At 45.2% G+C, this 27,942-nt stretch overlaps 1 protein-coding gene across 3 annotated transcripts in view; it reads left to right on the top strand.

The window, feature by feature from the left end:
• The first annotated feature begins 1,005 nt into the window (after positions 1-1,005).
• The window catches only part of PSKH1 (protein serine kinase H1), a 39,519-nt gene continuing 12,582 nt past the window's right edge, over positions 1,006-27,942 (top strand). The window contains exons 1-4 of one of the 3 annotated variants that reach the window (XM_082320031.1): positions 1,006-1,094; positions 2,959-3,121; positions 4,239-5,270; positions 27,159-27,354. In XM_082320031.1, coding sequence (XP_082176157.1) covers positions 4,326-5,270; positions 27,159-27,320 — 1,107 coding nt within the window. In that variant the 5' untranslated portion in view covers positions 1,006-1,094; positions 2,959-3,121; positions 4,239-4,325 and the 3' untranslated portion in view covers positions 27,321-27,354. Of the gene's footprint in view, positions 1,095-1,412; positions 1,720-2,958; positions 3,122-4,238; positions 5,271-27,158; positions 27,355-27,942 lie in introns of those variants that run through there. The other 2 variants (XM_082320029.1, XM_082320030.1) reach the window with 2 other exon arrangements.

Raw genomic sequence — 27,942 nt, forward strand, 5'->3', positions numbered from 1 at the left:
AATAAAACCAGCTATTTTTAAAAGAGCGGTAGGAGTGTGAAAATAGCCCCTCTCCACCCAAGCCACGTCTGGAATGACGTGACAGCCAGGCTGGAAAACAAGCCCGACAGTATCGCGTTTGTATCTTCCCCAGAGAAAGAGGCGCCGTCAGCATCTCCGCAAGAAGGTGTCATCCCTCGTCCCGCTGCTTTCAGGTCATCTAGGGCTGAAATGTGGAGTGTTTGGTTTAAGGATGGGGAAAGGGTATGAGGAAGAAAGTCCACCAGCAGTTACCAAGCAAGCTTTGCGGGTTTTGTGGCACTTAGTAGCTGGGGAAAAGAAAGGAGAAAGGACTGTGCCTCGTTATTCTGTTGTGCACAAGAGCTAGCCCACAGGGACCCGGTTTTCCCTGCCAAGGAAAAGGGCCGATGCTTCCGGGCGATTTTCTTGCAAAGGGAGTGTTTTTCCAGAGCCCCGCAGCCCAGCGGGGAGCCCTCGGAGCCGCTCGGTGGGAGCACCACTCCCAGGCGCCGCTGGGGATCGGTTTGGGCTGGGTTTGGCTCTAAAAAGGAGGCGAGGAGTTCTCCCTCCTCGGGCAGCGGGTCACCACGGCCGCCCCTCGGAGGCAGGAGCGCGGGGAACGGGAACACCGTGCCTGGCAGGGGGCCTCCTGCTCAGCCCGTGGGGCTGAGGGGGTCCTGGGACCCACAGAGGCTGAGCGGGCTCTTGGGCCCTGTGGGGCTGAGGGGGGTCCCAGGGCCTGTGGGGGCTCCTGGGACCCATGGAGCTGAGGGGAATCCAGGGGCCTGTGGGGCTGAGGGGGTCCCGGAGCCCCTGGGGCTGAGGGGATCCCGGGGCCGGTGGGGGCTGAGGGGGTCCGGAGGCGGGGCGGGCCCGGCCCCGGGGTGGGTGTTCCCGGCGGCCCCGGCAGGAGGCGGTAGAACGCGGGACGGCGGAATAGCACCGCCTCCCCACCCCGCCGAGGCCCCGCCCACCACCTCGGCCCCGCCCACGGCCTCCGCCAATCGCGATGTCCCCGCCCCCCTTCGGGCGTCTCCGGCGCTCGGGGATGACGTCACGAGGCGGCGCCGAGCCGCGGGCCGGAGCGGGCCCAGGTGAGTGCGGGACTGGTCGTCGCCCGGGGCCGCCCGCTCCGCTCCGCTCCGCTCCCTCCCGCTCCGTCGGGGCGGGGCGGGCAGGGCAGGGCAGCCCAGCCCCGTCTCCGGCTGTCCCTCCCTCCTTCTTCCTCTCGGGGCGTTGGCGGCTCGGCCCCGCGGCGCGGCAGCGGTGCGGCCCGGGAGGCGCGAGCGTCGGCGGGCCCCGGCGCCTCGGCCCTGCCGCTGCCCCGGGGCGCTGCGCCGCGGGCACGGGCGGGCCGGGCCGGGCCGGGCCGGGGAGGGAGGCCCTCACCGCCTCCCGGAGCGTCCCGTCCCCTCGCCGGGCCGGGCCGGGTGCGGTGCTTCCCTGGCCTGCGGGACGAGCTACCGGCACTGGCCCGGCCCTGGGTCCTCTCCCTGGAAGGGATGGGGGGAAACGGTCTAGTTCGGGTTAAGTTATGAAAAACAATCAGAGTTTTGGAAATCCCGGGTGGTTCGACCGATTCTGGCTTGCCAGCGGCTCTGGTGCGGCCGCCTGGAGCGCCGCAGCAGCCCCAGCCCCGGGTTTCCCCTCAGAAACCTGCCCAAGGCTCACACTGCCAGCCAAGCGACTGGTAATGCCAGGCTTATGTCAGGCAATAAGGTACACTTTAAAATTTATTAGTAAAACCTTTAGGTAAGGTGCTTTCAGGCCTTTTTTCCCCATTATGCTGTGTTGGCATAGGTGTTATTTGAAGGTTGCTGTGTGTGAACATTTCTTATGCAGTTAAGAGCTCGTCTCTTCAAATTTCCGTACTGGCATCTCGTAGAAAAAAGCAAAATTAAATAGCTTCAAGTCGTGAGATATTTAATTAGTGGTAGAAGGGTTGCTAGGCCTTGGGTGGGTTAGTGAGGTGGCTGACACCCCTCATGCATGGGGACACCCTCAGGTATGAAACCACTCAGGCCCTGATATTTTCAGAGAGGTGGAGGAGGCTCCTGAATCAGCAGGAGCTGATGTGTTGCCCTGCAGAGCTGTGGGGTGCAACGGGCTGGCTGTCCAAGGAGAGGAGTGGGCAGGAGTTGAAGCATGAACCCAGTGTTCCTTCTCACCACTTAACGACCGCAGCTCAGGCGTGTGCTGTCCTCTCAAATAGTTTGGCACCTGCTGAGTATGTGATTTCCTGCTCAGAGGGTACTTGTAATGCTTCATTTCTCTAATGCGTTAGTTCCTTCTCCCAGACTCCTGGTGATTATTACACAGGAGCATTTCCACCTGTGCTGACGTGGAGTTACGCGTTTTGTTGCTGGCCATGGCATGCAGCTTGGGTTCTGTAGGCTCCACTGTCATGAGCCTTTATGTGTTTGAGGACGAGCCCCTGATGTACTGTTAGTTGATGCCTGATCTCAGTTCATGTTATTAGCAGCGGTGGATTTATATGCAATGTTTTCAAGCTCAGTGTTTGATCCTTCTCATTGGTTTTGTTTACGGGTGGGACATTTTACATAAGTGCTTTTCTTTGTGTGGAGTTACTCTGTAATGACCTTGTTTGCTAATGCTCTCATTCCATTTATCTGTTAACCTAGCTTTAATAATGCTGGGGAAAACTGTCTGTGTGAGGCATTATTCAGGAATAGCTATGGTATTTTATTTATTTTTTGGCATGGTACTTTAATCTGAAGGGACACCTAATTACAGGACAGCCCTTGGTGACATTCAAATGTCAGTTAAGCTTTCTGTGAAGTTGTTTTTTATTTTTACTGCTTGCACCCTTGTATAGGCATGTTTGTGCATGGTTGGTGTGCTTGACGTCACGGTGCTGCCAGAAGGTCTTATGTGAGAAATTACTTTGGTGCCTGATTTTAAAATTGAATCTTAACTAGTGCCTTGTTTTCTTTCCAGGTTGGAGGTAGAGCCTAAACTTCTTCTGGGTGTCCCTCTAAAACATTTCTTGTTTCTCCATGTAATTCTCCTCATGGAAGACTAGCCGGGATTCCCTTTCTGCTGTTCGTGCTGAATAGTTGCTTGAAGAGGTGGTGAATGAGTGAAGATAAGCTCGGTGATGGTAAGGTGTACGACTGCATTTCAAGGCTAAAGGCTTTTCTGTAGCCTTCTGTGAAGGCTCAGGCACTGTATTGATGGGCTCTGAGCCAAAGAATAGAAATTTAAAACTGCTCAGCTAACTGCTGGAACACATACAGGCAGTTGATCCATCTCCTGACCAGTCATATTGTTTTAATCGGCACCTAAAGACATGCTGAAGTGCAGCTGATTTGGTTCTGCTGGGATACAGTGTGATGAGCAAGAGCTCCCTTTGCTCTAGTCTGGAGCAGCTGGTAGAAATTCTACTTCCTACACCCAGCTCCATACGGTAAAACAGAAGTGCCACTTGGTACCTGAAGATGCAAAAGAAAGCAAAGCTGAGTCAGGACGTTAAAAGATGTCAAAGTCCACCTTGATTTCTTAGGGTTTGGAGGGTGAGGGAATTGCCAGCTAAAAGCTGCTCTGGTTAAATGAGGGCTGCTTTTTTGCAGGGAATGCAGAAAGTGCATCTTAAAAACAGCGTGCCTCTGTCTCCATAATCCCTGCCTCCTGCTCGTTTTCATTGATCCCCGTGAGCAAAGTAGTGAGATGTTTAAGACACCAGTACCAGTTAAATATAAAGAAAATCTTAGGAAGATTTGTTAAGTGAACAAGTTGCTGAGATACTTTGTGGAGTTTCTAGTGAGAAGTTTCAAGACTGTAAGATTCGGAGTGGCTGCTGTCTTATGAAGTTGAGCAGATGAAACAAAATTAAGGAAAATGCTCAACTCTTTCCTTAATTTGATTTTTATTAAGCAATGGATGCTGGACAAGACCTCCAGGGGTCTCTTCCAACCTCAAGTGTTTTGTGACTCTGTGATTCAGTGCTCAGCTGGGAGCATTAACCTGCTTAATAAAAAGAGGTACTGTGTAGTTTCCACAGACATCTGTTCTGACTATGACTTTTTTTTGTAGGCACTGTCTTCACTAGCTTGTTGATGAAAGCGGCGAAGCACTGCACATGCTCTGTACAGTGAAAATCCTCTTAGTTTGCAGTAGCATGGCGCCATTGAGACGTGAACCACTTGCATTTTTTTCCCCGTTTGAAACTTTCCTACCTTGATTCCTGTTTATCTGTTTCTTTTCATTCTTTTCCTGAGGTTCAAATGTGGGAATTGCCCCGGATGTGGTTGCTGCTGACGCTGCCCTGGGAAAATGCCTTGATAGGGAATTAATGCCATTCAGTGATGGGCTGTGGGACAAGCAAAGTGCTTCCCGAGCCCCCCAAAGATGTGCAGCTAGACCTGGTTAAAAAAGTTGAACCTTACACAGGCCACAATGACATATACAAGCATTTCATCAAAGATGACTGTGGGACTGTCATCAAAGCTGGCTCTCCCTCACCTCCGCGTCACGCTAACCCGTACCCTGGGAACCACCTGCCTGCCCACGTGGACCAGCCTGAACCCCGCAAGAACAAAGTGGCTAAATACCGCGCCAAATTTGACCCCAGAGTGACAGCCAAGTATGACATTAAAGCCCTGATCGGGAGGGGGAGTTTTAGCCGTGTTGTACGGGTGGAACACAAGGCTACCAAGCAGCCCTATGCAATTAAGATGATAGAGACCAAATACCGGGAGGGGAGGGAAGTGTGCGAGTCGGAGCTTAGTGTGCTACGGCGGGTTCGGCACACCAATATCATCCAGCTTATTGAGGTGTTTGAGACCCAGGACCGTGTGTACATGGTGATGGAACTGGCGACTGGAGGAGAACTGTTTGATCGCATCATCGCTAAAGGTTCCTTCACTGAGAGAGATGCTACGCGTGTGCTGCAGATGGTATTGGATGGTGTGAAGTACTTGCATACTCTGGGTATCACGCACCGGGACTTAAAACCAGAGAATCTGCTGTACTACCATCCAGGAACAGATTCCAAAATCATGATTACGGACTTTGGACTGGCAAGTGCTCGGAAGAAGGGAGATGACTGCCTGATGAAAACCACATGTGGGACCCCAGAGTACATTGCTCCTGAGATCTTGGTCAGGAAGCCGTACACGAACTCTGTGGACATGTGGGCACTGGGTGTTATCTCGTACATTCTCCTGAGTGGCACTATGCCCTTTGAAGATGACAACCGCACCCGCTTATATCGGCAGATCCTGAAAGGGAAATACAGTTACTCAGGCGAGGTGAGTGTGGCAGGGGTTACAGTGAGGGGAAGTCAAACAAGCAGCTCTCCGTACGTGGGTCTTCGTGATGACCAGAAGCTGGCTGTCATGTGCAGGGTGGTAACAATACCTGGGTTAAAAAAATCCGTGATTCTGGCTTTTAAAAGCCGTTCCTGTTTTCTGTCTGCTTTCCAAAACTGCTTCCAGTGCAGCAGAGTAAGCTCCTTTAAAAAATGTGTATATAAAGAAAGAAAGATCTCTTCCTGTAGAACAAAACTGGGATGCTTGTGGGTTTCTACCTGGGGAGACCTCAGCTGTGGTAAGCTGCTGCTTGATGCTTCACTGTTGAAACTTATGCCAGGGTGAGCGTTTGAAATGCAGCATGTACACACCTAGTCTGGTTTCTGATACAAATCCAAGTGTAGTCTGAAAAATACCTTTGCTAAAGATAAGGTTATGGCAGACAAAGGGGCACTTGCTGCTTAGATCTGGAGATGTGAGCATTTCTGAAATGGATCTGCGTTGTCTCTTGAGCTTAGTATGTGATGAAATTGAGAGTTTAAGGATAGTTTTCTTAGATAACTATGGAAAGAGGAACCTCGAGGGATAGATTTTTAGGCAGAAGATGGGTACCCCTGCCCTCCCAGAGTCCCATCACTCTGCACAATGGCCAGGTGCCAGACTGACCCAGCTCCTGCCAACTTGCTCCTAGTGAAGGTGGGAGATCTTGATTACCAGCCAGCTGCTCTGCTAGCACAATTGCCAAGTGTAGGCGTAACCTCACTAAGAATCATGCTTATAGAAAGTGGGGGTATCCAAATTTGCAAGTTGCATTTCTGTCTATATCCCTCACTGGAAATATTAAAAAACTGAAGCTTTTATAACCTCTTCCTGTCTTGTAAGAGAGTGTTTAGATTCCTGAATGCCATGACTTTGTGAGATGAAGCCCACTGGGAAAGTGTTAGAGTGGCTAAGTTTATGATTCTGAAATGACAGTAAAATAACTGTCAAAAAACCAGAATAAATTAATGATTGTTCTTGTATTTTTAGGTGTGACAGGTATGTTGGCATTTTAATGATGGATGAAAGGAGTCTAACATGTTAAGTTTTTAAGCATATTAAGCTGCTTTAGGATTGTGTTTAAAAAAAACAAAACACAAAATCACTCTCTGAAGGGTTTTCAGAGGTGTCAGTAAGTCTTTTATACTTTAAAGCTGTCAGGCCAGGTTGTGTTAATAGTTGGAATATCAAAGTTAAATGGAGCTGAGGAATACTGGCCTTTGCGTAGGAGATCACTGAGGAGAGCCCAGATTTGACACCTTTGTGAATCTTTTTAGTTCTTCCCATGAGCGCTCCTCAGAAAGTCCCTGGTATGCAGAGGAGACACGAAAGTGAGGAGTCATAAACCCCCAAATTTGGCACTTTCTGGACCAAGTGTGTTACTTCCTTTAAAAACTGCAGTACTTGATTAGGTTCTTGCCAAAAGTATTCTATCAACTGCTTCCTTGAACTCCAAGCTTCAGCTGACTTTGGTAGCCTTTGCTTCTTTTGTTAATTTGCCGTGTTAATATAATTTGTTAACCAGTTGCAGAGTTTTAAGAATGCAATCGAGTTATCCTAATGCAGAAAGAGATTACTAGCCGCATGTAACATCTGCAGGGCCACACTGAAAGGTAAAGTCCTAATTTGCCTTATAACCAGTGGTAGTAGATATGATAAATGATTGTTCTCATGGGAAAAGGCCAGTTCGCTCTGACCTTTGTTGTGTAGCAGAACTCATTTCAAGTGCATGCACCTCCTTGTAGTTTCTCATTCAAGCAGTCAGTTGGTGCTGGTTTGGCTCAGCCTGGATGTAGGCTTCTAGACAGCAGACTTTGGAGCTTTCTAGATTCCTTGGCTAAACTCAAGTTTGGTCCTTTTTAGCTCACTCCATTGTGTTCGTCTTGGCCATTCATTTTTCTCCTCCCCTTCCAATTCTTTTATTTTGAAGAAGCAGTGTGGTGGGCTTTTTTTTGGTGAAAGTTCTCCCTTCTTTTTTTTTTTTTTCTGGATTCCCTAGTTCTGTGTCGGCCCCATGCCTCAGGGTGCCAGAAGGTCAGTGAGACCGTTGATGCTGAATTTGCTTCTTCCCATTGGGGACCTGCTTTTATTCTTAATCTCGCTAACATATTGTGATAATGAGTTCCATAGTTTGTGTAAAAAACACATGGAAAGGCTGTTCCCTTCTCTTAGTTTTTATTTGCCTCTGTTCATTTAACTGGTATTTTTCTATGTACATCTCCTTAATCCCCTTTGAGAAACTAGTGAGTAACTTTTCTATGTCCACCTGTCAGTTATCTTTATACTTCTTTAGGTTCCTTCTTTTTTTGAGGCTGAAGAGCCAGTTATGTTTAGTGCCTCCTATGGAATATATTCCATAGATCTGATTTTTGCTTCTACCCTTCTCTAGGCTACTTGTAATCTTTGAGATGGGGTAATACGTGAGCACCGTGGCTTTGTGTCATGGCATAGAAAGGCCTCTCTGGTTGTTCACTACTTCTTCCCAGTAGGGTTTCTGATACTATATTTCTTTCTTAGACGCCTCTGAGTGTTTGGCTGATGATATAGAGAGTGGTCCACTGTGACTCCAAGAGGTTTCCTGAGTGTTAATAGCTGATGGTGTCTACATAATTTGGTGCATTGCCTCCACCCCTCAGTGCATGAGCTTGTGTTTAGTGACATGGAATTTTGTGACTGTCATTCAATTTTGTTACTTGCTATTTTTACCTTTTTGCAGATTTTTTTAATTAAGTTTAGCATGCTATCCAGGACAGGTTCTGCCCGTTACTGTGAAATGCGGTAATTCTGGAGTCTTAGAAGCAAGTGGTAGGATACAGGTTTGACACCTGATAAGTGATGCTGATGATACTGAGCTGTTGAGGTTAAAAACAAAGCTGAGGCGTGATGCAGGAAGTAGTGAGAGACCGCATGATAAATTGGTTGATGTTCAGTGTGGACAAACTTGAACTGGTCCCATGGGAGGACGAGCAGTTTGAATTTTCTGTAAATGATGGTGGGCCCTGGAGGTGCTTCTTGCCCATGAGAAGAAACAATCTGAGGTTAAACACTTCTAAACATCTCGATACTCATGATCAAAAGCCAACTGATATTAGGAATTAGCGTTATTATTGCCGGTGTCCTTGCTGTGCCATGCCCGTCATCCACCCGTACTTGAATGTTGAGTGCAGTTCTGTTTCCCCCTGAAAAAAATACAGAATTAAGAAGTATATGAAGAAGGGCAGCCTGAATAATCAAAGGTATGGGCTGGCTTCCATTTGAAGAACGAGTGAAGAGACTAGGGCCCTTCCTCCAGAAAAATAAATGTTTGAGGGGGGCCTCTGACCAAACTTAGTACAGCCATAGGCAGCATAGGGAGAGTGGATAGAGAGCAACTGTTTTGAGTGTTCCCTGGGGTAATTTAATTTGATGTCCTCTGGTCCTTGTACCAGAACGGAATTATTTTGAGAAATTTTGTGACTTCATTGCGACTAGGGCCACTGGATGCTTGTAGGCTGTGTACACAAAGGTAGCACATGTGCCACAGAGAAAGCATTAGACTATATATTTTGAAAGTGCCAGTGCACAAGCCTGAAGCATTTTACTTGTCCCACCACAAATTACATACTTTAGGAGGCTCTTACGGGTACTATGTGTGACATGAGTGGTTGTTTTGGAAAGCTGTATATGTTTTACTGCTTGGAAAGCAAATATGTGTCAGCCAATACCCTGTATGTTTTGACCAGATGCTTTCCGTTCTTCCAGAGCCAGGGAAAATGGATGATTTAATTTACCAGTGTAATTAAGCCTATACTCCTAAATTGCAGGCGTGTTTGACTGTAGCCAGGTATTGGCAGGAGATGCAGTAACAGGCTGCCCACTTTGTGAGTAAATTCTAGGTGGAAACAAGTGAGCCAGAGATTTAGAGGTGTCTGGCTTGTTTCCCACAACCTTGCCAGCTTTCTTAAAGCCATCTTCTGGACTTCTAAATGCTTCCAAATTTCTGATGTTCAGAGAAAATTGCTCTTCTTTTTTGTGTTACACTGGAAGAAGTGGGAAGATGTCAGAAATGAGGCTGTTGATAAGTTCGTCAGACTGATGGAAATGGCAGGAGCCATAAGTCCTGGTTTATTTAGAACAAGAATGGGTGGAATACCGGACTGCATTGCAGAACTGTCTGTCTCTGACAGATGCAGAAGCAGGGATTTCAGGGGAACAACTGCTTTTCTTCTCTGTAATGTGAACTTTGAAGATGTGAAATGGAAGAGGAGACGTTAAAAGAAGCCTGCAAAGTAAAGTGCCCAGAGCTGACAGCTTTTGCTGCGCAGCTGAGACAGGTTTCAGCTGGGAAGGAGGGAGCTGTCTTCCGAACTGTATGGCCGTACCATGTCACACAGCAGCAGTGCCGTGAGTTTGCTGAGAATTGGTGCCGAGTCCCGCTTTTTGAAAGGTCTGGCCTCAAAACCTGGTCAGAGAGGACAAAGCTGTATTGAGAGGAATAAAAGCCAAGATGCACACTGACCTGAGAAGTAGCTCCATCTTCTTGCAAAACAAGTGAGCTCATGTCCAGATAACGTAATTGCTTTCTGACTGGGACCCTCTTACCACCCCTCTCAGGTTCCTGGAGTGTGAGGTCTGTTTGAAGAGGCTATTAGCGGATCAATAGGAGAGGTCTCCCATAATAGCTCATTCAGGTACTGCTGACATCACTGCTCTGATTATCTCTTGTGTCTCCTTCTGTACTTTCTGAACTGCTTGGAGTAATGGGTAGGGTGAGGAATGAAGAAAAGCTGGCTTTGTAGCTTAGCATGCTTTTTTCTGAGCATCTCTGAAGGGTTACGTGGGCTATTGAGACTCCATTTGATGTAGCCTGCTACAAAGTCATTTTCTTTCACTTGTTTTGTCAGAACTCACTAAAAAGAAAATTTGGCAATATTTTAATTGAAATCTTGGGGATAAAACTGATTTCTGGGGATCTCTTTGTAGCTTAAAAAGCTGACTGAGGAATAAAGCTGGAATTCCATTCACAGTTTCCTTTGAATTTGAAAGTGCAGAAATGAACATCAGACCATCATTATCCTGCTAAGACAGGCTTGCTCTGGTTCTGTTTCAAAGCTTGTGCTTCTCTTGAATACTGATACTTTTATGTTGCTTTACACACCTGGGAAACTTGCTGGAAGAAGTGGAAGATAATATATGTTGTGGATAAATTGGGAAACAGCTAGGGATTGTTCTGGTTTTGGTATCTGATCTGGGCAAATCATTTCCCCTTGTAGTCTGTTTTCCTATTCATAAAACAGAGTCAGCTTTTTGTGGCATGTTCACCGTGTGGGAACATCTCTTAATCAGTTTAAAACCAAAAAGCTTGTTCTAAATAATGGTGCTAGTGGATACATTGATAAATGTGATGTAAGGAGAGACATGTTTGATATATGAAGGAAGTTGGCGTTGCGAGTCTGTAGGAGCTCTGCAAGGGACTTAGCAGCCATGCAGTGAGATGATCTGGTTTTGTGTGGCTTGCTTAGATTTTCCAGTGGTGTTTTATAAGTTCCTTACCAAATGCTCTTGAAGGAACTTTGCAGCTGTAATGAGAAAGTGGCCTTTGCATGGATCAGCAGCTTCCTGAAGATAAGCACAAAGTTGAAATACGTGGTCAGTTCCATGGGGAAGGAAAAAACAGTGACGTTTGAAGGATCTGTTCCCTTCGGCCCAAAAGTGATCAGGGCAAAGTTCACTAATGAAGCTGTGCAGTTGCTGATGATACAGAGTTCTTCAGATGGTGAAAACGAGGTCTGTGGGCCTCCTGGATGCAGGCTGCTGTGGACCTTAAAGTTTGCCTGAGTTAAAAGAGCAACTGCATGAATTCATGGAAGATAGATCAATGGAGAGAATGATATTAAAAAGTCCTAAGTATGGATAAAGAGGTCCCTAAGCCACACATTTTTGAGGCTTGAGAGTATAGGGGTTAACTGCAATATAGGGAGTGGTTTTTTTGGGCTCTCCCTCTGTATCTTCTGTCAGCTGATGTTGGAGACATCATACTGGACTGGCTAGATCTTTGATCCGGTAACCTTCAGTCCTGTTAGAGGTGCCAGTCTTTCCTTGTGTCATTTCATCCCTCAGTTGGGGGCTACATCCACTCCCAGGAGTTACTGAGCTGAGTAATAGGCAGCCTACAGAGCAGATAGTGCTCCGAGGTTGTGCGTGCAGCATTTGGGGCACCTGCCTATGTGCTGGGGGTGTTCAGGGGTCCTGTCAGACACTGATGGAGCAGGTACTGCACGTCTCATGTGGCTTTAGCTTGTGGTTTGGAGGTAGTGTTATTTCAACTGAGTCTGAAAATTGGAAATCAATCCCAAGGCCTATCAACTCCCACAGGCTAATTTTACTTGCTATATAATAGTCCTTTGGAAAGGCTTAGACATGTAAAAAGTGAGGAGAGTAAACATTTCCTATTAAATGGAAATGTTCTTGAACTCTTTCATTATGACCCATGCCGGAGTTCCCCTGTAGGCAGGTGAAAAAGCAGGCAACATATACAGACTAAGTAGTAATAAAAAGTGCATTTTGCAGATGATAAAGTAAGTTTTAAATTCCCCTTCTCCTGCAGAAATGTTTTGGGTTTGGTTTTTTTTTATCCTTGGGAGAAATGAGTCTGTCTTGACATTATACATCTATAAAGGAAAATGTGGTGTGAATTGCATTCTGCTTGTGACTCTGCCTTTCTCTGTTTGGTGACTCATTCAGATCTGAAGCATGAACGCAGCACCTATCTAGTCGTCCTGCCTGGCTGGCTTGCTCCATGGTGCCCTTAATATGATGGCTTAGTTCTTTGACAGCTTCCCTTGCTAGTTAGTGTTGCCGTTTAGAGTTCTGCTTACTTACTTTCTTTGCACTCCCAGTAACATTCCAAGATGCTGTCTTCCCTGTTGCTTCGACTGTCAGATGTGCAAGGGTGACAGCAATTTTGGGGATGGCTGCTAAAGCCCCATGTGTAAGTGTTTAAGCAGTTCTTTCTGATGCCATGAGCGTGTGGTGCTTTTCCCCACTGACTTCATGTGGAATATAAACCCTTCTGTAGTTTCAGAAACATGAATGCCTTTCACATGAAGGCGTGTTTAGAAACATGTCCCCTTCAAACCAAGGATTCTTGTGGGTCTTCACCAAAGTCTAATTTTTAAGGCTTGCGTATTTTTCATTTAAAAATTGGCTTTTCCTTTCTATCTAAACAGCAAACCCTTCAGCCAGGCTCTCATTTTAAGTTTGAACCTTTGCAGCATCCTCTTCTGACTTGACAAGTACGTTCTTGCTCTGTTCTCACACATGCAGATCTCTGCTGTACATTTTTTGTATAGCTTGTTTCCTTGGCCATGTCCACCCAGATTATTTCTTCTCCATTTCTTTATTTGGATTACCTAGGCTTCTTTGCAACCTAGGTTCACCTGATCTGTGGCTGCTTGTGAGCAAAGATTGTAATGCTTGTGGTCCATTAGTCTGTCCCTGCAATGGATGGCACCTTCCTAGGATAACCAACAAGACTGGTGACTTGTTCATATACATGGGCTTCAGGTGGTTATAATATGGAAAAATAACTAAGATGCACATAAAAGTAATGTAAGTAACAATTTTTTTAGTATATTTGTAGTGATGGCACCTTTTGAAGTTTTGTCAAGTCAAATAAAGAGCACCTATTTCTAAATCTAGATGCCATTATTTGTGATAACTTTATGAAGAAATTTGATGGCATTAATGAATTAGTTCTGCTTTTTATTTTGCAACAAACTGGCAAGCTCCAGTTAAGACAGCATCAACAAACAGTTGGTCTGGCTTCCTGCAGTACAGTGTTGCAATGCATACTACTGAACTTAAAATTATAGGAAGGTTCAGGCACAAAGTGACCTCAGGAAGTCTCTGGTCCAAACCCCTGTTCAGAGCAGGGCTAAATTTAAAGCTAGACGAGGTTGCGTAGCACTTTGTTCACTCAAGCCGTGAAAGTTTACAGGGATGGAGATGTCACCACCTTTCTGGGCCCTGTCCCGGGGCTGCCCCAATCTTGTGGGAACCGTGTTTTTTCTTTACATCCAGATGGAATGGTTGCAGCTTGACAGTCACCACTTGCCTTTTCACTCAGCATCTCCGAGACATCTGGTGTGGTGTCATCTTCTCTGTAACTGCCCTGACAGTACTGGCAGATGCAGTTGGATCCCGTTTCTCCAGCTAGTTGAGGTCCTTCTGGATGGCAGTCCTGCCCTCCTGCATAACAACAACTCCAAGTCTTGGTCAAAAGCAACCAAGAAGCAAGTACTAAAAATTTTAATGGTAAAGAGAGATTTGCAGCTCAAATGGCTTCAGAGCAGAACCAAAGGAGAGGCTTAACGTACAGATTGTATGTGCATAGCATTTCTTTTTTCTCTTTTTGAGCATTCAGCATCTTAACAATCATCTGCCCTAGCTTGGAGTTGAAAGTGCCGCGTTAAATGCAGATATTGAGTACGCTCTGCAAATATTGCTATGGATAGATTCAGGCTGGAAGAATGCACTTAATTAGATGAAAAACAAGTTACCCTAGTAGGAGATGAGTGGAGTAGTGTGAATGGCGTTCCCGTGATGACTAGCTCGGTCCATGTAAGTAAAGAAACGAAACACTTTGTCCCCAAACAGTTTACCTTGCCTGCAGGTGATAACAGAAGCAGGAAGAATGAAGAGTGCTGGCATTAGCAAACAAACTGTGTGCCTGTGCTATTAGCTGCTACCTGACAGAGAGCAAGATAAAAATACAAAAAGCAATTTCAGACCAGCTGATGCATGCTTACAGGATGAGTTTTTACCCCAAGTACATCGGTACGTCTGAAAGTATTCTTGTAATTGTCCTCGTTGTGGATGCTGGTTAAAAGACTGCAGAGGACTTGTAACCCCTCAAATCCCTTGCGACATGTAATGGAGGAGACGGATGACAGTTGTCAAATTTTAATATTAATTTCCTGCATTCATTCAACTCTCTGAGAGAGAATGGGGTAGAGCTTGAACACAGGCTTCTTCTGACTCAGTGGCAACTGGTACTGAAGCACCTGTCCCTCTCCAAAGGGACTGATCAGTGATTGTATTATGAGGCCTGTGGTTGGATTGTCTATCAAATTACAATCTTGTTCTAAAAAAGCAATACAAAGAAACAGCAATTACTTTTGGTAACCTCCTTCCCCTAAAAGTTGTAAATGGAAATGTGTAGTGGCAGAGATCCACAGGAAGAAAACCCAACTCAACTTTCTATTTTGCATACTTGTATTTTAGTGTAGAAACTAATTTCCTGTAGGAGAGGAAAAAAAATTATACTTGCATATCACAGAAAACACCTCTCCACAATCCCTATTGCTTTGCAGGAGAGTTCAGTCAGTATAGGACAAATGTTCTCAAATTTTGGATGTGGCTTTTTAAAGAACAGAAGTTTTGCATTGATGCTGCAGCAGGTGTGATCCTTGACTGTCTGGCTGCCGGTCCTGGAATGGCTCCTGCATGTTTGCACTTCTGCTTGCTTAGAATTAATTATATATGCCTGTGTAGTTAAAAAACAAAATAATCCATCTTTTGTTGTTTTGATGACAAAAAGTATAACCACTTTAGAAAAAAAATACCAATTTAGAAAAAAAATCAAGTGTTTCATAATGTATTAGCTTTATTTTCTATTTTATGCTTTGTTTTCCCCAGAAATTTGTCCAGTTTTTTTCCTGCAGTTCATAACTATAGCTTTGGTATATATCATAAAGCTTTGTGTAATATATGATAATTAAATTGGTTATAGGGTAGCAACAGCTTTGAAAGGGGGAAAACTCTTCCTCTGGTGATTTCCTCCTAGTACATCTTCTGTTTAAGATGGGCAGTAAGGCAGCCTGGCTTCCCTGAATTTGGACTAGAGTATGTCTTCTGGAAAACATTCAAAGTAGATTTAAAAAATTGCCAAGAACAGAGAAGCACCACTGCCCTCTAATGTTCCCATTGGTCCTTTGTTTTTTTTTTAATACAGGAGATAGTTGTGTATCCACAAGAGGCCATGCAAGCTAGCGTCTGTCTCCCATTTATCGAAGATTTACTTTTGCGTGGTATCCTGTGCTGCCCTTTGCTCTAAGACACGCTCCTTGCAAAGCCACCTAATTCTTCTGGAAGTTTTCCGTTGGCTCAGTGCCTGGGAGGGTCCGGATGCAGTGGGACCCCTCGCTTGTGGGGACCCCGGCTGGTTGCCGTGACCAATGGTGTTGGCCTCCCTGGCTATGCCAGTTGGTCTTTAGACCCCTTAGAGGCTTTTGCAAGACATGGTTGTCACCTTCGCCTCTGATCTTCCTGCCAGAAGAGAGAATAGATTTCAAACCAGCCAATTTTCAGTCCTCCCCCTGGAGTTTGAGTGTCCCAAGCTGTTGAAAGGAATTAACAAGGAAAACAAGCACAAGGCAATTGAAGGCAAGGTTTTAAACCATATTTGCAGAACTCATTTGCATGATCATACAAGTCTCTGGGCCCATGTTTTAGCCTTCTCAGAGGAAGAAAGAGGGGTTTTTTATTGTAGCAGCTGGTATGTTTTTTTTCCTGTGAGCCACGTTAAACAGTAGAAGTGTTTTACAATAGTCCTGTTAGAGAAATGCATGCATTTTTTCCTAAAAATTAGAGGGTTTTTTTTTTTTTCCATGTAAAGAAGAATTGTTTTTTATATAAATTGCTGAGCCCCTTGCCTGGAAAAAGAAAAAAAAATCAATTTACAGAAGAATGTGCTTTTGCATTTCATATGGCTGTAAGCACGCAGTGATTTTTAAGTAGAGCAAAAAGAGTGTTGGCGAGATGCAGTCAGATGGCTCTCTGTTGAAAAGGGCACTATGCTCTGCTTTGAAGACCTGAAACACTTGAACAGGATGAAAGTGTGCCTCTCCTAGTCTGGCACAAAACACTGAGGCCAGCCATATAAATGTACTTCTCTTAGCTTCTGCTCTTTCTTTTAATGCACCTGCTTAGTGGGTGTGAGTATAGGTGGATTTGTGTTGCTCCATACGTATCTGAGAGCTGAAGTGTTTGTCCAGATCTCTCCTGCTGCAGGAGCAGACATCTTAGGCTCTCTGAAACACAATAAACTCGGTTAAAACCTGGAAAATCCTCCAACCTCCTGCATGTATCAGTGACCACGCTCCTGCAAAACTTTAGCGTGCTGTATTGGAAAATACTTTATTTACAGGTAAAGAAACACCTTTTCGAGTAAAAGGGCTTTGAAACCAATGTATGCATTTAAAAATCAATTCCCCTTTGCTTTGGCTGCTTCTTGAGTTTTTTTTGGAGGTTGTTTCCTCCGATGGAATTGATGTGTTGCAAGGACCTTTCTCAAAATCATTCCTTTTGCCTTTTTGCTATGTACTTCAGCTTATGTTGCAACTCAGCTGTGAAGATAACTCCAAATCCTAGGGCAGGGTAAGCAAGGAGAGGGGTGATCTTTCTCTGCATACATCTTTTGTTTCCATACAGCCACAGTCTACAACACCCCATTAACAGTTTATATTTCACAGAATTGTGCATGTCATCAGGTCAGTGAATTTTCTGAGTCACTGGCTCGTGGCAGGTGAGTTGCTGGGCTTTCCCTTCATTTGGATTTGTGGTTTCTGTGGCTGGAAGCATCTATTGGAAACAACGAGGTGGAGACACCACATGCTTGACTGTGGTGGCTTGTTTGCACTGTAATGCTCAGATTTATTCCGGTGTGTCAAGCAGAGGAGCCCAGAGTGGAAACTATTTAAGCCTCAAAGTCCCTAGAAACAAAGCAAGCCGGGAGTGAATCTCTGTGGAGAAGAGGAATGTGTTTTTTCCCAGTAATTTCATTTACAGTCTCTGGGGCTGCTCTCTATACCAGTAGCACCTGCGGGTTCAAGGCAGGGTGAAGGACAGCAGCTGAGCATTTTGATTAAGATTTTTGGGTGAATGACTGGGTTTGGGAAAGTGGTGCACAGTGTATGGCACATAATTATTATAAGGATGGAGGAAGGCAGGAGCCACATCTGAGGGAAAAGGACTTGCAATAATGCTGTGATTTGATGTATTATATTTTCATTCTTGCGTCTCTGGGCCCTATAAAATCCTGTTAATGGCAGAATAGTATTTCTGCAGAATTAGGGATGTAGGGATAAAGGGACATTGGTAGGGTAGAAGAAGAATATTAAGCTGCCTCTATGCGGAATATACATTATTAACAGAAAGGATTTGAACTATCAACTAGCGCTGGTGACTTTGACTCCTTTACAGTTCCCTAAAAATAAACTAGGCAGTTTCCTCTTCTACCTTTGGCTGATTTAATCCCTTGCTTTCTACCTGTGGCTCAGATGTGTTGTTTTTCCAATATCTAAGTGGAGGTATATTTTGAGTGGCAAGACATGCTGCTACATGCTTGTTTGCTTCGGACCAAGGTTCAGTGAGTGAGAACATATATTAATTCTGCAGTGGAAGGAGCTATGATCTGCAAGAAACCACTGTTACCCATTGGGAGGATGGTTTATGCTTGACCATGCTAGCTCATCTGCATCCAGCACTTCGCTTGTAAATGGGCTACATTGCATTGAGGATGGAGGAGGACTGATAACACCTTGCTGCCTTCTTGTATTTCCAGCAGTGAATGTGGTAGAAAAGTTGAGTTTCCTACAAGACTGTGGGAGGCAGAAAGAGTAACTGCTTACTACAGCTCTACAGGCTTTGAGAGGTGATCTGTGCAAACCTGGCCTGTTCTAAATACAACAGCTGTCCTCTCCTCCCCTTTGTTGGAGATGATTGCCATGGAGTGGAAGACTGTGCTTCTGGGCAAAGCTGTGTTTGAAGTTCAGCTGCTCCTGGAGGAGGGCTTGAGCTGGGTGCAACCCTTGAGCAGGGTGCAAGCACTTGTCTGGTTCTGTTGTTGCTGTGACACACGTGGGAGTTTATCACAAAAGTTGTGGGGTGAGTGGATGGGGGTAATGTCTTAAACTCCTTCAGCTGGATTTGCTAGACCTGGTCTGCCAAAGACCTGAGGGTGGCATGGCTCCAGAAGATTGTATGGAAATATAAAACTAGAACAGCAGTGCGACTCCAGAGGCACAGGGAGCCCTGACTGGCACCTGTAAAATGTTTTGAAAGTGAGGTTTCGGGTGGGTGCTGTGAATGTGTTGCACTCCAGAGACAGCTACAGCATCTTCCTAGCTCCCATCTGAGCCCCTGGACTGAGCACCAGACTTCGAGGTTTTGAAGAGCTGGCACCTGGCTGTAGTTCCAGCTGCTGTCCCTGCTGCAGGTTAAAAGCTAGTTTTAATTAATCAAAGCTGAGCTCTGCAAAGAAGGGCTGTGAACATGCCCCATGTTGCAAATCGTTTTGTGGCCTGTAATTGACCCTGCCTTACAGAGAGGCAGTGGACCTGATATGTTTGGAACAATCTGCTGTTGAAAGTTGTTTCAAATTTCCTATGACCAAAATTTGGGACTTCCCTAGCAGTTGCAGTGTGCTCCTGCCCTGGGATGAGACAAAGGAGGAGTTAACCAGCATATGTGGCATAGGTAGGAAGTCAAGATTTTGATTTCAGATAGTTAAGATCTCTTTTCAGCTGCAAAAATTGTTTTGGGGAGCTTCTGTTGGTGCTGAGCTAGAGGACTAAAAAAGTGCTTCCTAAGCCTGGAGTTTTTCTTGGTAGTCTCTTTACCTAATCCCTGAAATCCCTAAATCTGACAAGATTGCAATTGAAGCTTTCAGGCTGGTAGGCACAAGGGAACTGGGTTAGCTGTTTTGAGCTGGAAGGGGTGGCTCAAGCCAACAGCAGTGCATCTGAGTTCCCTGGTTTGGAGCATGAGCTTTAGCGCTGGCTCTTCTGCTCTTTCCATTCTCACCGCCCTGCTGCTTCGCCCTCCTGCTGCCCCGAGTGAGTGCTAGGATAGAAATCCCAGGCATGTTTTCCAATACATTTGTTATTTAAGTGGATGCTTTTATGGATTTTCCCGAAAACTGAGCTTTTACTAATACACCAGATTAGTGTTGATTGGTGAAATGGGAGCCACACAGAGAAGTGGAGGAGAGGCAGAACGTTCTGGTAGTGGTTATTTAAGAGATACCTGCTGTTAATGCAGCATACACCTAACTGCTGGTGTGGACGTATGCCTGGCTGTGTGTCTATAGCTTGTGAACTTCCATCAGCACAATACACCCTACGCATTGAACACACCCAGCATTTCAGGCACTTTGAGTGATTAACCGAAGAGTTTGATTTTTGTACCTAACAAAAGGTAGACTTGAGCTGTCTGAGAAGGAAAGTAGTTGCATGTTTCCTACCTATGTGCGTGTCCGAAGGATAATTTCTAAGGGATTCTTTCACAGTCTGATCATTTTGAGAATGGTTATGTATGATCAGGCATAAGAAAGGTTTCTCATTATAGCTGGGATGACTCAAAAGACTATATACACTGTTATATCAGATGCTGATAGGAATGCCTAAGTTACAGTTTCTTATATCTTTCTACTTAGTCTTCCATTTTTTTTTTCATTTGCTTTTAGCTTTGCAAGCTTCAGGAATTCTTGGTGACATTCTTAAGCTACCTTTTTGCTCAAGAGGCTGATTTTGAAAAATTAAGGAAAACTAGCTTGGCTCTTGGATGAGAATATAAAATCATTTCATGGCATTCTCATCTTCCAAAAATTGTAGGAGTTCCCGTACCTCCAGTGTTTGGCACAGGGGCTTGGCAAGGATGGATCTGGCATTGGAGGTATCTTTAGATATTTCACGGAAGTGTTCCATGGTCTCTGAAAAATCTGTTTGGAAATGCACTGTAGCACTTGACAGCCTTGCTTTGGAAACCTTCTGTGTGCACTGAATGCATGCCAGGCACGTGGAGCTCCCAAATAGCCAATATGGGTAAATCCAATGAGTAAGTGTGATAACCGTTCTTAACAAACAGAGATGGTGAATTAATTACCCACATCTGCAGGCAAAGGAGAGGCAGGATTTGAAGTGTTCCTCATCTTCTGAAAGCAGGCAGCTTTCTCCTCTGCCTGGCTTTGGGCAAGCAGAATTGCCTCACACGTCGTCTGCATCAGCTGATATCTTCTGTGTCAATGGGTGAGGAGTACTGTGGGAGAGGGGGTTTGGCACTAGGAAAAACTATGCTTTTCCATGTACTGCTACAAATGATTTTGTCCTCATCTGCCCTTCATGCTGAGCAAAACTTCTTTGCCTAGAAGCTAGGAAAATAATGTTCTCCGGTCTTTCTGGGGATAGAAGCCAGTGGGCAGATTCTGCTGCCTGTCACTTTCAAAATCTGCCACAGGTGAAGCAGGGAGAGTGTGGGGACTAAATCTTGTATTTCCCTAAACCTATTGTGTTAAAATTGGCATTTACTTACCAGTGGCTCATCAACAAAGTAGAATATGTAGTAAGCATGGTTCTCTAGAAATTGCCAAAGGTCCAGTGGTATTTGGGGCTTTGATGACTAACCCAGATGAGGGAAGGGGGGTATGTTCGTTATATTTGCAGATAACATTGAACTGGGAGGGCTGCTAAGTGCCTTGAATTCCAGATCGCCCTAACAAATTTGAGCAGTTCAATATCGGTTACAAAACTTTTAAAATAAGAGTAAGTTAGTGCACAAAAATAGGTGAAGAACAGAAGATAAGGAGGTGTTGGCTTCTCAGAAATGGATCTGTCTATGAATCACAAACTATTATGCGAGACAGCGATATCATGCTTGTGGAAAAAGACAAATGTACTGAGGTGTATGAACAGAAAGAGAGGTGGTGTGTGGTGTAATCCTGCTGCATTTAGTGGCTGATGCAGCATGCCGACCTGAAGCTCGGACACTTCTGGGCAGTGGACTTCAAAAACCTCCACGGGCCAAGCGGAGAGACTTGACAGAAGATCAACAAAAACAATCCTGAGTCAAAAAACCACGGTCTTCAGAAGATTGAAACATTTTTGGCTGTTTGGCCTAAAGGTGTTGTCATAGCAGTTTGCAAATATGCACAAGGCTCCTTTGAAGAGGAAAAGGAATAATCACTTTTCCAGATTATGGTAAACAAGAGCCTTAAATTGCACTTCGAAAGATTCACATTAGACCTTGTACAACACTTTACTAGTGTCTCCTGTTCCTAAAAAAAAAAAAAAAAAAAAAAAATCTACCAGGAGGATTGCTGAAGCTGTCTTGAAGAACAAGTTAGGCAGTCATTTGTCAGGAATGATGCATCTGCGGTGGATCCTTTGGCGACTGTGGGATGGATTGGGTGATCCCTGGACATCCACTGCAGCCCTGTTTTTACCCTGATTTCCTAAGGAAGCAAAGTTTATGTAACCGTGCTATCTCTCTTTCAGTCTCCCACAATTAACTACTTAATTTCTAAGGTCAGTTTCAGACCAATTTGGAGAATTCAAAGGCCTGAAGTTTCTATGAATTTTATAAAAGTCAGTGGCTCAGTAGGAGAGAGCACTAAATTCACATCCTTGCTGCTGGAAAGGTAATTAAATATCAGTCCAAATTTATCCAGAGAGCTGATCAGCACATGTTTATTTCTGAACCACTCTTGGCACACTTGACCCTATTAAGCATATGGGATGGAGCCTGGGCAGTGGTGTGCATAGGAAGGAGGGATGTGCTGCTGCTGTGGAAAGGAGATGCCAGTGCTGGCCAGGGACAGGGAGGAGAAGAGTATGTGACACACATGCACTAGAATCATAGAAACCTTGGTTACAAGAGACCTGTGGAGGTCTCTAGTCCCATTCAGCTTGAGATGGGACTGTTGCCAGTACTAGATCAGGTTGGCTGTGACTTTGTCTTCCTGAGTCTTGAAAGCCTTCAAGGATGGAGACCCCCCACCTCCCTGGTGACCTTTTCCAGGGCTGTACCACCCTTCCAGTGATTTTATCCCCCTCTCCCCCCCCCGGTATTTCCTGATATGAACCTCCAAGGTGCAGCCCTTGTTGCCCCTTGTATCATTTGGACCTGCTGTGTGGCTCTGTAATTCTTGTAACTACTTTCAAATGAATGTAATCTGTTATTAGATTGCCCTTAGACTTCTCTTTGCCAGACTGAACAAGCTCCGCTCCTTCCCCCCTTCTTGTACACCATGTGCCACAGACCCCTGGCCATCTTGGCAGCCCTCACCCGGATCTTCTCCACATCCTTCTTGAACTGGGGGATGGCCAGCCTTGACAGTAGTTAGTATGATTCCACATAGCAAACTGAAAACTTTTTATCAACTTTTTGTAAAACAAAACAAACAAAAAAACAACAACAAAAAAAAAACAAACCAAAAAACACACAACCCAATGTAGGAAACAACAGTGTAGGATATAACAGGAAAATAAAATCACATCAGTATAAGATTATAGTTGCAGGATTATGTATGTGTAAGCTAGGGATGTTTGATTTAAGGTTTTCCTTGCTACTTTACTTTTTCCTTCTTTTGTATACGCAGTTTGGTGCAGTTTCAATGACAAACTTTGTTGTTCAGCAGGATCTCTGAATAGTTTGGATGCTGAAAGAGGCTGAGAAGATACTAAGGAGAAAGGCCGTGGGGTAGGATCCAGAACAGTTGTCCTGCTCTGGATTCTAACAAAAACTTCCCAGATAGTGCCAGGAAAGACAACTGTAAACCAGTCACCCTGGACTGAACTGTATTAGACCAAGCAAACCTATTTTTAGTGTCTCCTGATGTTTTGTGCACTTCAAAATTTTCAAAGTGGCAGTAGTTTATATCCACCTTGCCTACCCAAGACAGTGCTTTCTGGGAGAGAAACAGGAATGTCATTAGATGGGACCATTCTGGCCTAACTTAGGAAGCACTTAGATACCTAAACCTGGGCTTTTACGAAATGCTTGGATGGGAGAAGGGTTATTTCACCTCCTCTGACCCATGCCTGGGTTGGATTTGATTAAAATTGAAAGACTGACTATAAGAAAGAAAGGAAAGTCAAGCTGGGCAGTGGGGCGGGTGCTGCTCTTCCGCTGGAGCCTGAGCACTGCTGATGTTTTCAGCACAGCTCCTCATCTGCGTGCTGCACTTGGTGCTTGGGCTTGAGGAGGTTAAAGGAGCCTCTGGGCTGTCCTGGGTGGCAGAGGAGAGCTGGTGCCAGCCGGGGAGCAGGGCATGGTTGGACTAGCAGCTAAGACTTTCTTAGGATTTATTCCTCCTTGTTTGTTCTCTTGTAAGCACCCAAGGCTTGTGCATCGACAGCTTGAAGCCTGCAGGGGAGGGGGGTATGCAGAAGGTTATAAGCTTATCTGTTCATCCCCCCCACTGCACTAATCAGCGTGATAAAATCTTCCCCAGGGAGGAAGAATAGACTTTTCCTCCCCATCAGGGACCACCATTTCTTAGTTAAACTGTTACTCTGAATTGGTACGTAGAAATACGTATTAGCTTCAGTTCCAGTTCTCAGCCAATACATCTCTTAAGGTAATAATTCAGAATGAGGGAACATCATTCAGATCAAATTTGAGTTTCCCTTTTGAGAATAAAAGCACTGAAGATGTCAGGATACCCAGATGTTATGAACAGATTGGGAAAGGTATTTCCCAGTTTAGTTACTGCAAATACTGTTGTGAACTGGTGCTATAGCAATACCTTTGAAAATTTCTGACCCTTTCCACTGCTTGCCTTTTTGATGGCAGTCTCCAGCAGTCTGTACTCGGTGATCTCATCTTTTCACCTGTACTCTTCCGAGTCCAGGTCTCTTGACCCTGAGCTTTCTCAATATACAATTTCTCGCTCAAGGTATTGGTTAAAGTCCCCTATGTCTAACTGTAACTTGTTGACACATTTTTTAAGAGGTGGATGTGAAGCGATCCAAGCTAAAATGTGGTATTACCCCATTTTAACATGCCAGTTATTTCCCTAGGCATTACAGTTAGAAGAGCTGTCCCTGACTGTAGAGAAAAGCTTTGTGTTTATTGGTTTTGTAGCTGCTGTAATTTTACTGCCTGATTCTAGCTGAATACTCAGTGCTTGTACAGAGCAAATCAGCTGGCTGTTTCCATTCGAAAAGCTGGGTTATAGAAGTTCACAGCACCAGATGGCTGTGAATACTTATAATGCTGTGGATTATTAAAGGGCTGTTGTATTTTCCTCTTTCATCCTTCCTTTATTCCCCCTCCCCACATCAACAAATTAATGCTGAATGCTTGGGAATCTGTCCTGTACAGACATCTTTTCATTGGAAACTTTTTGTTCTGGCCCTTTTGAACTGGTTGGTTTTGATCACCCCTTTGCAACTGCTCGCGGGCTGAACGATGCCCAGGACCGTGCAAGCTTCTCATTGGAGCCTCAGCGCAGTCCTAGGCTGGTTCACCATGTGACGTCTCGTAGTTGCTGTCCCCAACCTGCTCCTTTGGTGTTGACACTTCCCATTTTCTGAAGTCACGTGGGAACCTCCTAAATTAGACAAAACCACTACGTTAGTGTGAATGTATGAAAGATGCAATGCAAAGAATACTTGGGGACCTTCAATTAATTTATTTTTAAAAACTACCAGCATGTCACTTGTCTACCACCAAAGACCTCTGAATTTTAAAATGCAACTACTCCAAAAAATGATAGAAGATGGAGAGATGTGCCCTGCCTTCAGTGTCATCCATATGTATTAGAATGAGTAATTTTTGTGAAAAAATGCCCTTGCTGTTCATATTTGTGATACCTGGGTGCCATCTGTGTCCAGATTGATTTTCTTGTTAATGGTTTTTAATGGTCCAGGTGTCTTCAATGGGATTGCAAACAGCAGCAGTCGGTGAACATAGAGCGGAGACGTATATAGGGACACGTACACAATTCTGAGCAGTGGTATGGCTAGGTGTGTCTATAGCATGCAAAGTAGCTATTGCAAGCCTTGCATCCCACATAGGTTCTGCAGGGCAAGAAAGGCTTGTCCTGATGCATGTAAATAACATCTGGAACAAACTCCTTTATATTAAAAATTCTGCCTGCCCAGGTCAGGGGTGGTCTTTGCAACTTCTTGAAGAATGGTATCTGAATGGTATCTGCATGGCCTGTCCTTGAAGGGGGACTAGTGTGTATCTGGGGGAGGATGCACTGCTGAAATCTGGAGCCTTCTGAAATCTGATTTAAAAAAAAAAAAAAACTTAGGGGGAAAAAAACATAATTTAGAAACCTGGATATAATGAAATATTTTAAAGAACTAGCACCCCACAGGAAAATGGATCAGAAATGTATTTGCCATGTATTTTAAGCTAAAAACAAGTAAAAAGCCAGCATAAAACAGATGTTTTGTTAGCTTGTTTGCAGTGTGGGTTTTTATGACTGCTTCACAGCAGCGTGCGCTCCCATCACAGGCAGAGTAAAATTCAGGGATGCTGCTCTAGTATCTAAAATCAGCCCAGAAAGCTGCTCTGCCTACAGAGTGCTGCCTCCCACCCCTACCTAGGTTTAGTTTAGTTAGATGAGAAGACTCACATTGGTAACACAGGTCAGTGTTTTATTTCAGACGCACGTGTTGGGAGCCCTCTGCCAGCGTACGCCAGGTTCGTGCTCGCTTCAGCTGTAAGTGAAAGAGGTGGGTTGGTTGTTCAAACCAGAGAACAACGTGCTGTTTGTTCCCTGCGTGCCGGTGTGGATGGCATCTCAATAGCTTTTATGCTGATGCGAATAGCAAGCAGGGGTGGCTATGGGATTTAATCACAGAGGGCCTCGCACTGCACGTAATCGCCTAGCCTAAGTGACACTCAGAGGAGGATCTCTTGCTTTTCATCCTCCTCCTCCAGACTTGAAGCCTGAATCTGAATAAAACATAGCATACTTGAGAGCTCTTTAAGGCATTGCAAATGAGGCTGCTTTCCCCGGGTTTATTGTCTAGCAGGGCTGAAGTTGCAGGTCGGCGATGCGCCCCGTGTTTTATGCAGCTTAGAAGTTCAGGAGATGCTTTTGTAGGAAATGCTGGCGCATCTCAGAAGCATCAGCTGTCATTCCTGAGCTACAAATGTCCACTGCGGGAGTTTCTCCTGTTGTCATTAAGGCTGTAAAACAGACTGTGGCGGTGGTTTTGTACTTGGTTGAAGTGCTGCTAATTCTGGACTCCGTGCCAGTCGCTCACTTGGGCTGATGTAGCTGCTTCTGCAGCCATCTGGTGAATGGTGGCTGGACTGGTGGCTGAAAACCCCAGTAGAAAAATTAACAGAAGCTCCCTGATTTGGCTCACTTTGGTTGCACAAACCAAACTGGCTGTGCTGGCGTGATGGAGAGCGCAGCATCAAAATGGGAATGAACAACAGAAATGGCGTGCTCTTCTTCTGTGGCATGGAGCGTTGCTGTTAACAGCGATAAAGGCGTGATTTGAAGGCAATCCTGCTGACCACGTGGACATGTTCAGCCTAGTCTGTTGGTTGGGGCAGGCTCATTCCCAATAAATCTTTTTTGTCTTGTAAAACTTTAAAGTAGCCGTCTGATGGTTTTCTTTAAGTGAACCTGGCAGGAACCTGTGTGCTGCTGTAGGGCTTCTCAGCCTCCCTGGTGCTTTGAGGCTTCTCCAGTGCTCAGTCAGACTCATCCTAGGAATCAGTAGGACTGGGATGCAGTATTTTTGACCTAAGAGCGATCTCTTGCAGCTGTGATAATGTGCTTTGTGCATCATGTTTTTGTAAAGACCGACTGGCAAGGGAGATTCATGCCTTTGCAGTTCTGGGTGTCCATCACCTTCCCCATAACGTCATCTGTAGAGCTCCTGTCAGTTCTCCCGAAAACAACGCGTAACTTGAGTAGGAATCAGGAAATCAATGTGTATTTTTTCCTTCAGTGGGTACTGTCAAGACTAAAAGCAAAGCTTGGATGTCAGATGACTGGTGGTTCTTTTATTTGCACAGGACTAACCAGACGATCCCTCTGTGGCTTTGTGTCTCTAGGGAAAATGTAAAGGAGCTTCAGTGTGTGCATGTGGGCTTGTGCACCGAGTGCTGTACCTGTGGAGCCAAGGAGACCTCTTGGATGGCCAGGGAGGAGTTGCTGTTGGCTTGGAGAATGCTGTAGTCAGGCTCAAGCAGGTCACCTGTAAGAAGTGGGTCTGACTGAAGTTTGCCTGGTTGCCATCTCAGACGTCATTCACGGTTTCACCAGGCGATGAAAGCATGATGAGACTTCGGAGTTTGAGCATCAAACAGAGTGACCCTCTGTCACCTGAGTGACCCTGTGTTCCTCCCCTAGGTTACCTGCGAAGGAGCAGGGTGCTGAAAGGTGTCACCTGGGCCTGGAGGGATGCAAGGGGACGGGCACTCTGATGAGGGGGGAATTTCGCCAATAACTGCAGTTCTTAGGTATATGATGTGCATATACATCTTTACAGCCCATCTTCCTTCCCCTCTTCCCGAGAGGCCTCTTAACCTCTTGGATTCAGTTGTTGAATAGGATAACTCTGCATGAAAGATAGAAGTGAGGAATGGATGACTGCACAGCTCATCTCAAAGATCATGAGTTACTAATTGCTGTTTTTCTGCTACAAGTATCTTCGCAGTCACTAGAGAAAGTTCAGCAGTCTTTCCTGCCTCCTAGGGATCTCTGCATGCCTGAAGGTTTCTGCTGGTTAGTAAGTAGGATGTGCTTTTGGTGGTTTTTGTTTTGTTTTTTTTAATTTAAGGATCCTTTACAGCTTACAGTAGTACTAGGCTTTACTGCATCTCACGTCTTTTGATC

The sequence above is a fragment of the Platalea leucorodia genome (assembly GCF_965183815.1).
Source record: "Platalea leucorodia genome assembly, chromosome: 8".
In the NCBI taxonomy this organism is placed as follows: domain Eukaryota; kingdom Metazoa; phylum Chordata; class Aves; order Pelecaniformes; family Threskiornithidae; genus Platalea; species Platalea leucorodia.